At 36.9% G+C, this 16792-nt stretch overlaps 1 protein-coding gene and 1 pseudogene across 1 annotated transcript in view; both read right to left on the reverse strand.

Moving 5' to 3' along the window:
• The window catches only part of SHOC1 (shortage in chiasmata 1), an 87688-nt gene that overhangs the window by 54055 nt on the left and 16841 nt on the right, over positions 1–16792 (reverse strand). Inside the window, exons 5-10 of the mRNA XM_059925293.1 lie at positions 12350–12515; positions 12035–12146; positions 10956–11106; positions 9899–10000; positions 8706–8814; positions 693–787 (exon numbers count right to left, since the gene is read on the reverse strand). Coding sequence (XP_059781276.1) covers positions 693–787; positions 8706–8814; positions 9899–10000; positions 10956–11106; positions 12035–12146; positions 12350–12515 — 735 coding nt within the window. The remainder of the gene's footprint in view (positions 1–692; positions 788–8705; positions 8815–9898; positions 10001–10955; positions 11107–12034; positions 12147–12349; positions 12516–16792) is intronic.
• On the reverse strand, positions 3599–5169 carry LOC132367941 (heterogeneous nuclear ribonucleoprotein K-like; annotated as a pseudogene).

Here is a 16792-nt window from a genome sequence, read left to right on the forward strand (position 1 = left end):
GTCTTTCTCTAGTTGCGGCGAGTGGGGCTACTCTTCGTTGCGGTGTGCAGGCTTCTCATTGCGGTGGCTTCTCCTTGCAGAGCACAGGCTCTAGGCATACAAGCTTCAGTAGTTGTGGCACGCAGGCTCAGTAGTTGTGGCTCTCGGGCTGTAGAGTGCAGGCTCAGTAGTTGTGGTGCACGGGCTTAGTTGCTCCGTGGCATGTGGGATCTTCCCAGACCAGGGCTCGAACCCGTGTCCCCTGCATTGGCAGGCAGATTCTTAACCACTGCGCCACCAGGGAAGCCCTCGACAATATTTTGAAGAGGTAACGTAAGATTTATTAAATCAGAAATTCCAATTCATTATTATGAGCCTAAACAAGATGATATATTTTATCAGATTTTTATGATGACTATCATTTTAAATACCATGACACAGAACTTTCCGCTTCATTACTTTTTAGTCTAAGTAGGGACACAGAATATTGTATGGAGGAACTGAAGTAGCACAACTACTTAATATTATTAACTGCATTACAAGCCTCAACCCAAAATTAGAATTATAAATTTTGAAATCCTAATTTTGGAATGGTGTTTTTTATAATGACAGTGTTTTCAATAATAATAATAACAATACTGACAATACATTTCTACTGATTGTACCTTTTATCTATACTTTCTATTTAGCATTCAAAATCAATTAATCTTTACCTCTAAACAAAAATGGATTCAAAGAGCTTCTGCAGCTTTCTGATTGCCACACCATACAGTATTTGTTAGCTGATTCTTCAGCAATAAGCAAAGTACTGAAAAAGAAGAGTTAAAGTTTAATTTATTAATTATATTATCATTTTGCATAATAAAATTTCAAGAAAAGTATTTTTCTAAGTATTTTCTACACTCAAAAGCATGTCAAAAATGAACTCTATTTTAGGGCTTCCCTAGTGGCACAGTGGTTAAGAATCCGCCTGCCAATGTAGGGGACACGGGTTCCAGCCCTGGTCCGGGAAGATCCCACATGCCGCGGAGCAACTAAGCCCATGTGCCACAACTACTGAGCCCGCGTGCCACAACTACTGAAGCCTGCGCGCCTAGAGGCTGTGCTCCGCAACAAGAGAACCACCGCAATGAGAAGCCCGCGCACCGCAACGAAGAGTAGCCCCCGCTCATCGCAACTAGAGAAAGCCCACGTGCGGCAACAAAGACCCAACGCAGCCAAAAATAAAATAAATAAAATAAATAAGTTTATTTTTAAAAAATGAACTCTATTTTATAAATGTGTAAACTGAAATAGAGAGTTCCATAGACCAAATTTCAAGTGCTTATTTCCTCCTACCCTAGGAAGGTTTGTCAGTTTGTCAGCTCCCTAACTGCTCCTGCTTTCCTATAACTTACTTCTACTTCCTTCCATTTCCTTCAGTGGAACCTGGAGCCACAGGGGGCTGACTTGGGAGGGTTTTAGCATTTCCTTCCATAAACCCTGCTAGCACCAACACTATAAGCCACCCAAAATAAAAATGCGATTTACATAAAATTACCTTGCTTACCGTACAAAATGGTAGCTTCAACACAAATTTTTATAAAACTGCTGTCCCCACCAAGTCCACTCTAAACAGAACTTCTGGAGCTACTACTGGCTGAGGATCAGAACTATGAAAAAGTTCTGTCTGCTCTACCTTCTCAGGAAGTGACAGGCCCTAAAGTTTAGTTCAAGTCCTTCAGTCTTGTGTGTGAGTGAGCGATGTGCGTCTGTTTGTGTGTTTTGGGTGCTGAGGAGAGAAGGAAGTATGTATGACAAGCAGTGTAAATCAGTAAGTACAGCTTATTAGTAGATATGAAGTTATTAGCCTTGGTAGGGAAGAGACCATTAATTCACAAACCCTTTAATCTATGCCCCAAACCTCCCACTCCCTCCTAAGTGAGAATTGATTGTATTTTGTTTCTCTGTTCATATGGAGCATATATGAGCATGCTAATTGTAGGTATTGCTAGTTAAACTGACAGTTCTGAGTAGTAGCAGACAACTAGGTCTTACGTCTAAACCATCCAATTTACCCATATAATCAAAAAATCTGGCATGTGGTGGCAATATTTGAGAATCTAGACAATTCTTCAACCTTACCAAGGTCTCCTTGACAACCAGACACCTCATATTGTAGGCGATTATTTTAAAGTGAAAGGAAGAGAAAATATTTAGGCAAGCCATGTTCAGCAGAAAACAATAATACAGACAAATATTCTCATTCCTTTTTTTTTTTGTTTTGGCTGCACTGCACAGCATGCAGCTATCTTAGCTCCCCAACCAGGGATTGAACCCGGGCCCCCTGCAGTGGAAGCGTGGAGTCTTACCCACTGGACCGCCAGCGAAGTCCCTATTCTCATTCTTAATGGAGCTTTCTGAAGATACGTCTGAATTTGATATCTTCTTTGGTCATGTATAAAAATATATTCACGATTCAGTAATCAGTGCGGAAATAAAGATGCAACGCCATACAGACTTTTCTTTTTAGCACCATAAAATCTAGCATAGAGTTTTACATGTAGCAGGAACTCAGAATATTTGTTAACTGGGCCTACCTCCAGCCAAAATGTTGTGTTCTGAAATAAAAGTAATTAGGGCCATAAAAGCAAGTTAAGAGTATAATAACATTACATATTATTTTTCCTTTCTGTTTTTTTTTAAACACTTTTTCTCTTTGTTTTTAGTTTCACAGTTGAGGTGTAAATCTATTTCTTAAATAGGGATTTTTAAGTTTTTATAGTCATGAACCAATGGAAACAATTTACTTTTCGCCAGTGATGAGAAAATTCCTTTAAGTTGTTTCAAATGGCCCTGGAACCTTCGGCTAATTTATTTATTTATTTTTTAGGTTCACTAAATTTATTTTAAAAATCGTAAAACGTTTCTTACAAAAGAGCATTACATTCTGCACACTGCTCTGACTAGATGCCAGGGACATATGGACTATTGCTACTTTTCCTCCCTGTCCCACCCCCCAAATGTTACAGAGACCACAAAGGAAAGTGTTCACAATAATTACATGGGGGGATTTTTTTTTTAATATTATTCCATTTTTCTTTTTTTTTTTTAATTAATTAATTTATTTTTATTTATGGCTGTGTTGGGTCTTAGTTCCTGTGCGAGGGCTTTCTCCAGTTGTGGCAAGCGGGGTCCACTCTTCATCGCGGTGCGCGGGCCTCTCACTATCGCGGCCTCTCTTGCTGCGGAGCACAGGCTCCAGACGCGCAGGCTCAGTAATCGTGGTTCACGGGCCCAGCTGCTCCGCGGCATGTGGAATCTTCCCAGACCAGGGCTCGAACCCGTGTCCCCTGCATTGGCAGGCGGACTCCCAACCACTGCACCACCAGGGAAGCCCCGGATCTTTTTTTAAACCACCACCAATGAACAAAAATTAAAATTCACTCACTCTGCTGCTGTTTCAAAATTTCAGTGTTTCTGCACACCCTTCTCCAACCCCCACCCATTCGTAAGGAACTGAAACATTACATCTGGTGAACAGCAAAGATTTCACTACACCTCAAATTCAGAACACCTATGAAGCAGAGGAATGTTGGCTTTTTAAATAGAAGCAGATAAAAGAAAAAGACAAAGGACTCCTTCAGTTCTCCACTAGTCTTAGAAAAACTTTCCAGAATACTGCTTCACACTGTTCTGCAGCAAATACTGTGTATTCTGTATCTGGTCCCATGTTCCTGTAATGGTAATGATCTGATCTTCAGACCCTTCTAAAGGCTCATCAATTTTGATCGAAGCTCCTGACTCATGACGGGTTTGTTTAATCCGCTGACTACCTTTGCCAATAATAGATCCAGCCAGATCTTTGGGAATAATTACGTGTGTAGTAATAATAGGTCCACCAAGATCACCCTATGAACCACGACCCCCTGCATAGGAATAATCATATCCAGAGCAACCCTGTGGTTCATAAGCCATCTGCCACTCTGATGGGCTCCATGTATCTATTGCAGAGTCCCAGGTTTCATCAGCACTGAAACCAGCCATGCCATCATAACGGTCTCCAGGTTTTCCTCTTCTGTCATAGGCCATTAGATCTCCTCCTCTAGGTGGTGGTGGCGGAGGAAGAAGAAGATTCCGAGCTCTGCCACCACCCCGGCCCCCTCGTCCAGGAGGAGGTGGAGGAGGTCCTTGACGAGGGCTCATATCATCATAATCTCTTCTGGATGGAGGCATGGGACGCCCACCCCGACCAGGAGGCATTCTGTCAAAACCACCTCTTCCCCACATGGGAAATCCCACAGGACGTCCACGGCGGTCATCAAACATCATTGTAAAACCACCATAATCATAGGTTTCATCATAAAAATTGGGATCATAAGGCTGAGCACGTCCTTTGATGGGAGACTCTGATATAAGATCAGGGATGATCTTTATGCACTCTACAACCCTATCAGGTTTTCCTCCGATAAGAATGACTCTGTTAGTGGAATGAGGACAACATTCCTGGAAAAGTTTGATTGTTGTCTGAGTGTTCTCTCGAAGTTCTTTGATTTTAGCACCTTTGACCCCAATAATTCCTCCAGCCAGACTCTGATGGATCAACAGTCTCAATTCGCAGTCAAAGTCGCTTCCTTTATAGTGTTGGTAATTTAAGCATTCCACAGCATCAAATTCGAGAGGGAGCTGGCTGGTTGCAGTGGGTGATGGCAACTGCAGGCCCTCTTCCAAGGTAGGGATGATTTTCTTCAGAATTTCTCCAATTGTTTCAATATCAGCACTGATACTCAGTGTGCGCTCGGGGCCACTGCTGTCTGGGACTGAAACACTGGCATTGTAGTCTGTACAGAGAGCCTTAATATTCTTGCCTCCTTTTCCAATCACTTCCCCAAGATTCTTGCTCTGAAGCAGAATGCGTAATTCAACCATCTCATCAGTGTTTCTAGATCTTTTAAAAGCTTGTTCAGCTTCCATATCTTCAGCAGGGCGTTTACCAATTCGCCATTGGTTCCGGTGTTGGGAAAGGTTTCCTCTGGCTGTTCAGTTTCCATTTTCTTGTATTATAGGGACACACCAATCAGTTATTAAATATATACTTGCAGGGCAGAACTGAAGTGTTCTGGGCCGGACCAACTGACACCCTAGTGCTGCAGTAGCCAGGCAAGGCTACCGTCCCTATGCCGCCGCGCTGCCTCAGCCGGTCACAGCTAGACAGAGAACGAGCATAGGCTTTTAACGAGTGTAACGCTTTGAATGAGCGTTAAAAGTCTTTTTGTTCGTTTCTTTTTACGGCTGAGTAATATTCCATTGTATATATATATATGCCACATCTTCTTTATCCATTCATCTGTCAATGGACACTTAGGTTGCTTCCATGTCCTGGCTATTGTAAATAGAGATGCAATGAACATTGTGGTACATGACTTTTTTTTTTTTTTTTTAACATCTTTATTGGAGTATGATTGCTTTACAATGATGTGTTAGTTTCTGCTTTATAACAAAGTGAATCAGTTATACATATACATATATCCCCGTATCCCTCCCTCCCTCCCTCCTTATCCCACCCCTCTAGGTGGTCACAAAGCACCCAGCTGATCTCCCTGTGCTATGTGGCTGCTTCCCACTAGCTATCTATTTTACGTTTGGTAGTGTATGTATGTCCATGCCACTCTCTCACTTTGTCCCAGCTTACCCTTCCCCTCCCCCTATCCTCAAGTCCATTCTCTAGTAGGTCTGTGTCTTTATTCCCATCTTGCCCCTAGGTTCTTCATGACTATTTTTTTTTTTTAGATTCCATATATATGTGTTAGCATATGGTATTTGTTTTTCTCTTTCTGACTTACTTCACTCTGTAAGACAGACTCTAGGTCCATCCACCTCACTACAAATAACTCAATTTCGTTTCTTTTTATGGCTGAGTAATATTCCATTGTATATATGTGCCACATCTTCTTTATCCATTCATCTGTTGATGGACACTTAGGTTGCTTCCATGTCCTGGCTATTGTAAATAGACATGACTCTTTTTGAATTATGGTTTTCTCAGGGTATATGCCCAGTAGTGGGATTGCTGGGTCATATGGTCGTTCTATTTTTAGTTTTTTAAGGAACCTCCATACTGTTCTCCATAGTGGCTGTATCAATTTATATTCCCACCAACAGTGCAAGAGGGTTCCCTTTTCTCCACACATGTACATATATACACTACCAAATGTAAAACCGATAGCTAGTGGAAAGCAGCCACATAGCACAGGGAGATCAGCTCGGTGATTTGTGACCACTTAGAGGGATGGGATAAGGAGGGTGGGTGGGAGGAAGAAGCAAGAGGGAAGAGATGTGGGGATGTATGTATATGTATAGCTGATTCACTTTGTTATAAAGCAGAAACTAACACACCATTGTAAAGCAATTATACTTCAATAAAGATGTTAAAAAATAAAATAGAATAAAATAACATTGCTATTTAAAACACCAAAAAAAAAAGTCTTTTTGTTCTAACTTTGGCAAATCATCATACACAGATAAGACAAGTTTCATAAATTCTCATTAGATATTTGAATTATAACAATAAGTAGGTATATAACTTGTGTGATTAAAGAGTTTACTGCAGTTTAAGTAAATACTTTCAGTATCAGATTGAAATTCAAGATTATACTAATTTCAGCTAGTTTTTGTTTCTAACTGCCAATCTGCCTTAACAGATGGATTAGGGTATATGGAGTAAATAAAAGAGTAAAAGAGCACACAAAAAAAGAAGTATAGGTCCTGCAAATAAACATCTTGCACCTTAACAAAGGGATTAAAAATATTTAAACCAATTTTAGGTAGTTTCTGTACTCATCCCATGCTATTTTTTTAGAGTTCATATCTGATATGGGCAGTTCTAGTTCATGGTAGAGTTCTGTATAGCACAAATTTACCCCCCAAAGGAAATACCTCTTTGCCAGAAGATGAAGATAATTGGGGCCCTCAATGTCAGGCTCCTCCACCTTATGCTGTGACACCTTCCTGAGACCATTAATAGAAGCCTGAGCAGCTAGTGGTGAGATGCTCCAGTTGCTTCCAGTAATCCAAGAGCATTCTCCTCTGGCAGATCAGCCAATCACAGCTAAGAACTCAAAACACAGCACACAGTGTCCACTCTGGGAATAATTTATTAGAGACTTGGAGACGTTCCTGTAATTTTCCTTAAACTGTGTTATTTTAGGACATATGAAGTTCCAGGATTACAGTGGGGAAGAAGGGGGTTGTACTGGTTATGTTCTTAGTTGTGTAACTAGCATAAGAAGTAGGGGAATGAGGTGACTTTATTCCAGGATGGCAGACTAATCTAACATAAAAAACATTAAATTACAGGTATGCTGTATGGTATAAGATAGCAATCAAAGCTATCTCAGACTCAGAGGACAAAGATGCCGGGCTATTAAGCTATGCAATTTTGGTTAAAACTAGAATACAATGATCCAACCCTGCAGTATAAACTCTGAGACGATTACAGACCATCCTGGGCTGTACTGAACATATTTGTGGCTCAGTATCTGGTTCTACATATCTGGTTTCCCCAACACCAATACCACATTGACACAGGTAAAGAAGGTCAGTGGATGTCCTCTGTTAGAGAGGGGATGTGATCTCTGGTACTCCTAGGGAAGTAAGTTGATAGCCAAATCTATTGTTCAACCACTGAACACACTGCTCTGTTATCCTTGGCTCTTCCTGGTCAGAGAGGTATGACAAATCTTTTGGAAGACCCCAAAACAACCCTATGAGGTATGTACAATTATTATCCCAATATTACAGATAAGGAAACTGAGGCACAGGGCAATTAAGATCACAGAGCTAGTAAATGATACAGCCAGGCAATCTGGCTCTAGTTCAGGACTCTTAACTACTTATTATGGGCTGAATTTGTCCCCCTCAAAATTCATATGTTGAAGCCCTAACTCTCTGTACCTTAGAATGACTGTATTTGGAGCTAGGGCCTTTAAAGAGGTAATTAAGTTAAAATGGGGTGATTAGGGTGGGCTCTAATCCAAATAACTGGTATCCTTTTAAGAAGAGGAGATTAGGACATAGACATGCATAGAGGAAAGACCACATGAAGACAAAGGGAGAAGACAGCTATCTACAAGCCAAGGAGAAAGGCCTCAGAAAGAATCCAATCCTGCTGATATCTTGATCTTGGACTTCTAGCGTCTAGACTGTGAAGAAATAAATTTCTGTTGTTTAAGCCAGCCAGTCTATGGTATTTGTTATGGCAGCCCTAACAAACCAATATACCGCTACACTGTATTTCATGGTAATGAGTGACAACAGAGGCAGTGTCATTGGTAAGCATCCACTGGCAATGTTCTAAGCAGATTGTTTAAATTTTAAATTTTAAATTAAAATTTTCAAGTTGTTTAATATTTAATGGTAATATATTCACATTCAAAATACTAAAAGTATAAAAGAGCCTAGCTTGATCACTTACTAGCTCCTATATTGCCAGGTTACCCAGTTCCCTTCTGGGCTCAACCAACAGTACCTGATTTTTGTGTGCCCTTCTAAAGATATTCTATGCATATAAAAACAATTATGTACATATATATTCATATATTCCCTTCAGTTGCTTACTATGAACACCATTTAATCTCTTACATTTTTTTCACAGAGCTATCTGGGAAATTGACTTTATATGGAGAGATTTAATTAAAGATTGCTTCTTCTGAATTGCAATTTGAGTTCTAGATTTAATCTTTACTTACATTTTACAAGAAGGAGAAGATGGAAATTTCTGAAGTTCTGCACATAATGAATTCACTGAAGAATGTTGGTTTGTTAGGTGTAGATGAGTTAATGGCATTTCTAACTCTACTAGAATATATAAAATTTAAAAAATCATGTTACATAAACATTGAATAAAATTATGTATAATTCATAACTTTCTGTAAGCAACTATTATGTTTGATCATTGTGTTACAACAGAAATTTTCAATCAAAAGAAATTTGGGTCATTTGAAATACAAAATAACAGTTTTAAATTTCCATCCATATAAAGGATTACACATATACCACATGGTGTCTCAACTATGATACTAGTGATTTTTAAAAAATACGTTGGCAACTAAACTTTATTGTTTACTATATAAGATAAATTCTAAGACCTTATGTGTAATAATGTTTTCAATTCTGACAACTTATGTTGTCAGTACTTAAGAGGTAGTACTATTTTTATCTCCATACTAAATACTGGTGATGTTAAACAAATAGTATTAATAGACAGTAATTTTTCACCTTAAAAAGTATGGAGTCTAGGTGGCCTAGCACAGAGTTATATCTTTTATAGGGTGGGCTTGAAAAACTAATCCTCATTTATCATAAGTAGTCAGTGTGTTTCTGTCACTTTCATAAATAAAGCAGTATACTACCAAATAGATGATTAATATGATCAGATATAAATGTAACTAAATAACAGCATCATCAACATAGTTAGGGAGCAATACAATCTGGCATTACACTGGAACAAGAGATGATTCTGAGATTCCAAATTTGGTAGGATAGTGATAGTAACAATAATGATGGGATTGCTTTGGGGATTAAAAAGTTAAATTTACAAAAGTATAACAAGGGTCAGCAAGATTGCTAATACTGAGGTAAAATATAAAGTTCTTTTTAACTGAGCTATAAAATTACAAGATTTCTATTTTTAATATTAATGCTATTTCCTCTATTCCTCTTCCTCAATCTTTGTAACTCTCCTCTTTTGATGCTAGAAGGATGTTAATGATAGTAACAAATGTAAAGGGATAGATAAGAGAAAAGAACAACTTGGCTTGCAATAATCAAATTTTAAACATGAAAACTGTCTCATAGTAGACTTTATATGTGAATGTATTGTACTTTTACATCATATATAGGTATCCCCTGATAAGCTCCATGATTTATTCAAAATTTCTACCTGGTTCCTTGTACTCTGGTTCACATTGACTTTGAATGGCCAAAATTTCTGTGGAGCTGCATTTTATATCCTCAATGTGAATTCCATGCTTGATAGTAAGATCTGGAAAAAAAAAAAAAAAGGAGAAAGTCTACTACCAGCAAAAGTACTATGATATTAGTTTTTCTGTAATCTTATTCATTCCTCAGTGGCAATGATTCTGAGGAGTCATTTAGTACACCATCAGGGCCAAGTGAAGGCTGGGAGCGTAGCACCACAGTCATTCAGTAAATTCACCTGTCCTTTTCCATTACCATGCATAGATCTGTGTCCTTCTAACAAGCCCATGGGCCACCTGCAGTTTTGAGCTCTGCTAGATTTCCAAGTTCTGGTATAAATTTGATCTATTTACTTAGGTTGGCTTTTCATTACCTTGCTTGACTTGTAGGCTCATCAGTAATCCCCTTGATTTAGTCTTGTCTGCAAGAATTCCTTCAATTCTGTTGATGGCAAGCATCCCTATTGTCAATGGATATCACAAATCCCCCTTCACTTCTCCCTAATATTATTTATCTTCGATTATTTCAACTGGAATGTATGAGAGGACAGTTAAATATTTGGGCTTAAATTATATTAAAAGACTTCAACAATATTTACTAGTCTAACTGGGAAGAAACCATCTAAATTCTAGGTTATGACTCTCCCAGTCATCTGATTCCATGAATCATAACCTTACTCTGAGCTTCTAAAGTCAGCATAGAAGTTGTTAGTGCTTTGTCACTATGTATAAGAAAATAACTCAAAAAAATTAATACAGTCATATGTGTTTTAGCTCTATTTTTATAATTATCTTGAAATGGTTAGATTAATTTCAGAGACATTTTAAGCTTGCAAGTGTATAAAGAGGAGACAATGAGAAAAGTGTCTTATCAATAATAATTTTGAGATTTCGTTGTGTAAACTTACAGGACACTTCAAAAATCTGAAGGTTCAGAAAAAAGTTTAATGAACAAGAATTTTTATAACAAACATTAGTAAGTACTTCTAACAAGTAATAGATTTAAAAATTAACTCTCACCTCTTTTGAAAAGCTTTTCATTTTCATCTACATAATTTATTATTTCTGGCATTAAGTTTAATGACTCCTTCAGTTCTGAGAGTGATGGAATATCAACTTCTTGTTTGAGGCTTGTAGATATTAAGAATTCACACTCAGGCAAAATTGATGGCTGAAATAACATATAGGTAAAACTAGTTTTTAGTGAGGTTTTCCAAATAAATATTTCTGAGTTCATAAATAGATACATTTGCTTAATTGGTGTACCAAATTTTAGACTAAACCCACACTCAAAAATTTTAATGCTCTGCATACATTTTATTTACAAAGTAAGTGTAGCAGCCAAAAAAATATATTACAAGCAATGTTCTCTCTGAGTAATATCCTTCATGGCCACTGATTACATTAGTGACATACAATATCCCTAGATGCAGAAGTATCTTCTTTTATGTTAATAACAAATTTTCAAAATTCTAAATTAAAAACAATCACTGCAGCAAATGAGAGCTGGTGAATGGAGAGAAGTAAAAAGAGCAGATGGAATGGAATGGATCTTTACTGCATTCCATAGAATTTATTTCTCTTTCATTCCTACAGAACTGGATTCTTCAACAAGTGAGACTATATGTGCATAACTCTCAGAATTAACAGGGGAGGAAGAGGGGGACTGGAGAAAAGGGGCTAATAGGTGAATTAATATTTTTACCATGTGTGTTAAAGTTTTTAGTTAAAAAAAAAACCTTTAAACGCCTTAAGACCAATATATATATGACCACTTAATGTCCTATACCAGGTATATTGATTAAAATTATTAAAAAATTCCCTATACCTGGGCTGCACACCAGACCAATTAAATCAGAATATATCTGAGTAGGATCCAGACTTCAGAATTTTATTAAAATTTATCAAGTACTTCCAATGTGTAGCCAAGGTTTAGACCACTGTCTCTGAAGTAAATTTGACTCCTTAACTGATACACGTTCAATCCATTATCAAGTCTTTTTAACTTGACAATAGTAGATGGCCAATGTATATTACTACATCTTGTAAAAGTGTGATTTACTAACTTTTATTTAAAAATTACTGAAAGCAAATATTACAGCTTCGTTTAAACCTACTGTATCTTCTAGCTTCTCCTGATAAAAGTTCTCTTTATCCATGTAAAAATCTTCCACAAAACCTTTCATATCTCCTTGAAAAGAGAAACACTCCCTTAACAAAAAATAAAACATTATATTAGTGTTTACTAAAAGCAAGGTACATACCAAATGTAGTTAATCAAAATACATAGTGATTAAAATTAGAGTTGAAGTAAACAATGATAAAATACTATGATTGATAACATCTAGACTTGTGAGCATACAAAGAATATTTTCTTCTCTTAAAAATATTCATAACACTGGGCAATTAAGTACCTGAAAAAATTAGCTTCTGTGAAGATCTGTCCTTTGAAATCTAACAGGGGATCCTTTACCAAAAACAGTTTTAGCCTACTCAACAGAGTTTGCAAAGTTGGTAGCTGACTTCTATAGGCCATCAAATCATTTACAGAAATTATTTCTTCATCATCAATATAAAAATCTGAAAATAAATAAGAAATATAAAGGAAGAAGAAGAAATCTAAAAGTTATACAAAAGGATCTAGATAGTTACTGTAGTCAGCCATTGATACAGTCGGGGGTTTTCAAACACATTTTTAAAATTTATTTATTTATTTATTTATTTAAAGTATAGATGATGTACAATATTATATGTTACAGGTGCACAATATAGTGATTCATAATTTTTAAAGGTTATACTCTATTTATAGTTATTATAAAATATTGGCTATATTCCCTGTGTTGTACAATATATTGTTGTAGCTTATTTTATACATAATAGTCAAACAAATTTTAAATTCTTTAGTTCTTCATTGTACTGTGCAAATAAATCATGTAGCATAGTACTGGTACATAGGCAGAAACTCAATAAAATTTAACATTATTTAGTACACTGAGTAGTAACCAAATGTCCTGAAAGAGTTGTAAAGGCTCATATTTTTTTCCAACAAAATTAATGTAATCAATGGAGGAAAATATCTTGTGGTCTTATGCCTCAAAATAGCCAGGGCTAGCCTCAGCAAGATTGTAAAGAAATAAAAGCATTTGACTTTTGCTGACCCTAGTGTTTTCTTCTCTGTAAGATTTTATCTCTTAAGGTCTCCAATTCATCCCCAGAGACTGACATGTAGGGAATGGAGATGGTCTAAAAAGCCTATAAATGAGACCAACTCTCATTCTAGCACGCTAAGGTTGTTCAAACATGTTTGTTATACAATTAATTACAATGGAAGCTGTGTAGTGAAGTATCTACTAGAAAAATGTGATACAGCTTACATATTAGGAAACACGACTGCTAACAGTTAATTGTTGGAATAGGTTTCTCCTCTCTATCCCGACCCTATCATGTTTGGGTCACTTTAGAATCTTAGCTAACAGTGTCAGTGCTTTAGCAGTTTCTAGGCCCAGGAGGGAACATAAAACCTACTCCCATTCCTCAATAATCTCTGAGTGGAAAAAGAAAGAGGAAAATATAAGCTCAGATGAGGAACTACTCAGAAAACCAAGCTCCCCAAAGCGAAAGCCACCTTGAAGGGGAAGCAATGGTCTCTTGTTTTGGGCAGTGGCCTTTCAGTTAAGTAATTTTAGAATGGTACGAGAGAAGGATAGCATGAAGTGATGTCTCCCATGACCAGCTACATCACTGGTATACATGTGCTTAATAAATATGTGGTGTAGAGTAGAGAGGCAGGGACCATCTCTTAGCCTAGTGCTAACTTAAAATACCAAAAGAGAACTTATTGTGTAAACTAGCCTCCTAAGAGATTGTTTATCTGTTTATTGGAACCTGTTAAGTTCTTGACAATCCTGTGGCCAAGAGCTTCCCATGCATGATACACCGCAGAAAGCTAGCCAAAATCAGTTCCATGTCTAAGCAGGGTTTAGCTGAGACGATTTAAAGATGGTTTGTTTGCAAATCCATTCTGTAAGTACTAATGAAGTCATGTTAACAGTAAAAACCCAAACAGCATTCATTTATATCCCCATCTCCACCTTCCACTTTCAAACTCAGCCCCTCTAGCTGTCTTTCCTTCCTACAGGCTCATCCTGGTATTTTTGGGAGTCCATGAGGATGTCTCATATCAGTTATGAGGTCTTGTTTTCTAACCACCTTTTTTTTTTTTTAACATCTTTATTGGAGTATAATTGCTTTACAATGGTGTGTTAGTTTCTGCTGTATAACAAAGTGAATCAGCTATACATATACATATATCCCCATATCCCCTCCCTCTTGTGTCTCCCTCCCACCCTCCCTTTCCCACCCCTCTAGGTAGAAACAAAGCACCGAGCTGATCTCCTTGTGCTTTGCTACTGCTTCCCACTAGCTATCTGTTTTACATTTGGTAGTGTATATATGTACATGCCAGTCTCTCACTTCATCGCAGCTTACCCTTCCCCCTCCCCGTGTCCTCAAGTCCGTTCTCTACGTCTGCGTCTTTATTCGTGTCCTGCTCCTAGGTTCTTCAGAACAATTTTGTTTCTTTTTAGATTCCATATGTATGTGTTAGCATATGGTATTTGTTTTTCTCTTTCTGACTTACTTCACTCTGTATGACAGACTCTAGGTCCATCCACCTCACTACAAATAGCTCAATTTCTCTTTATGGCTGAGTAATATTCCACTGTATATATGTGCCGCATCTTTATCCATTCATCTGTCGATGGACACTTAGGTTGCTTCCATGTCCTGGCTATTGTAAATAGTGCTGCAATGAACATTGTAACCACCTTTTTCTGTTGGAGCCACTTGAGGGCAGCATCACACCACAACTAATGTTCTTTATAACTATCAAAGGTTTTACCAGGGATGTTACTTCCTTATATTCTAAGAAATCCAGCATACCCTGGATTTCTTACCTTATTACCACTAGTACATGTACCAACACAGATATGAGGAGACTGTTTTCCTCTATTGTAGAGGAGTGTTAAATTGTCATGAGGAAACAAAATTTTGGCTAGTTAACTATGAAAAAAAGCAGAAAGAAAGAGGTCTACTGATAGGAAGGAAGATAGGGTTATTCTTTGCAGAAGATACTTTTGTCTACTTAGAAAACCCAAGATAACGAAATGAAAACAACTGAGTTCACTAAAGTGTCTGATAAAAAATTATAAAATCAATGGTTTTCAAATATATATATATATATATATAAACCTAGTCAAAAATTAATGGAAAAACTCGTTCATGATGGCCACAGATATGCAAATATTGAGGAATAAACATAACAAAAATGTGCAGAAAGTATATGGAGGAAACCATAAAATGTTACTGAGGAGCATTATCAATCAATCAACCAAAAAATAAACTTGAAGAAAAGGCAAGATAAACCATTTTCCTGGCTAAAAAGACTAACTATGGTAAAAATTCTAAAAGGTACCAATAACATTTCAATATCTCAAGTGGTCTGTCTTGGAACTTGGAAAACTGATTATAAAGTAAGTCTGGAAGAATATAGACGTGAGAGTAGGAAAAAAATCAGGAGACTATTAATACATGTTACACTAGTGTATTAAATAGTTAAAACTGTATGATACTGACACAGTAATAGGTAAATCAATAGAACATAATAGAAAATCCAGAAACAAACAGTAATGTGGATGAGGATTTGGCATATGATGTAAGTGGCATTTCTAATCAGTGGGGAAAGGAAAGAGTATTCCATAAACAATATTGGGACAACTGCCAAAACATTTAGGAAAAAATTTTTTTATTTTTACTTTTAAACATATGCTAAAATCTTGAAGAAAACCTCAAACAAAATATGAATAAATATTTATTTAATCCAAGGAAGAATTTTCTCAGTATTAAAAACAATGAAAGAAATCACAAAGGAAACATTGACAGGACTGGTTAGGTTCAAATTAAATATATTTGGGGTTATTGATATCTTTGATACATAAAGATAAAATATAAGAATAGAAAAAGAGACAAAGGAGAATCATCTCACAACATAAAAATATGCAAATGAACATTAAACACCAGTAATTTAAAAAATGCAAGCAAAAATATAATTTTTTGCCCATCACATTGGATAAATGTATTACAACATCAAGAGTAATGATGATAAGGCTGGCATGAATAGGGTATTCTCATACCATGCTAGTGGACATATAGCCAAAAAATGCTTACATCAATAATTTCATTTCCAGAAATTCACTCTAAGGAAATAATTGGAAATGGAAACATAATGCAAAAAATTAAGAAACAGAAGCCTCATTAAATAGAGTTGGGAGATGATCAGGGGAAGATCTCATGCTCTGCTATGATAGCAGAGCCCAACAGAAGAAGGAAGACGCCTCTTCTTTCCTGGCAAGGACTCAGCCAATGAAAAGCCATAGACTCTTTGTTTACTATAGCCCTCCCAACTTCCTTTTCCCCTCTATAAAAGAGTTCCCCCGTTGCTGGGCAAGGACTTACATGTGGCTCACCATGGTTGCAGACCTGGAATTGCAAGTCTCTGCTGATCCCAAATAAACCCATCTTTGCAGGAGAAATATCTGGCAATCTATTTATTTCAGGTCCACAATACATTTAGGAACGTACTTTAAATTAAAAACAACATTAATTGGGAAATCTATAATACATGAATAAGATTAAAAGCTGCAGTCATTAAAAGCCATGATTTGGAAGAAAACTTAAATATATGGTGAAATGTTCCCAAAATACTGTTAACATTTAAAAATACTATAAGGCATATACAATATGATCACAATAGTAAAACAATTTTGTTTAGATTATAGGATTATAAGTTTTTAGTAAAG

The sequence above is a fragment of the Balaenoptera ricei genome, chromosome 6 (assembly GCF_028023285.1).
Source record: "Balaenoptera ricei isolate mBalRic1 chromosome 6, mBalRic1.hap2, whole genome shotgun sequence".
Lineage (NCBI taxonomy): Eukaryota > Metazoa > Chordata > Mammalia > Artiodactyla > Balaenopteridae > Balaenoptera > Balaenoptera ricei.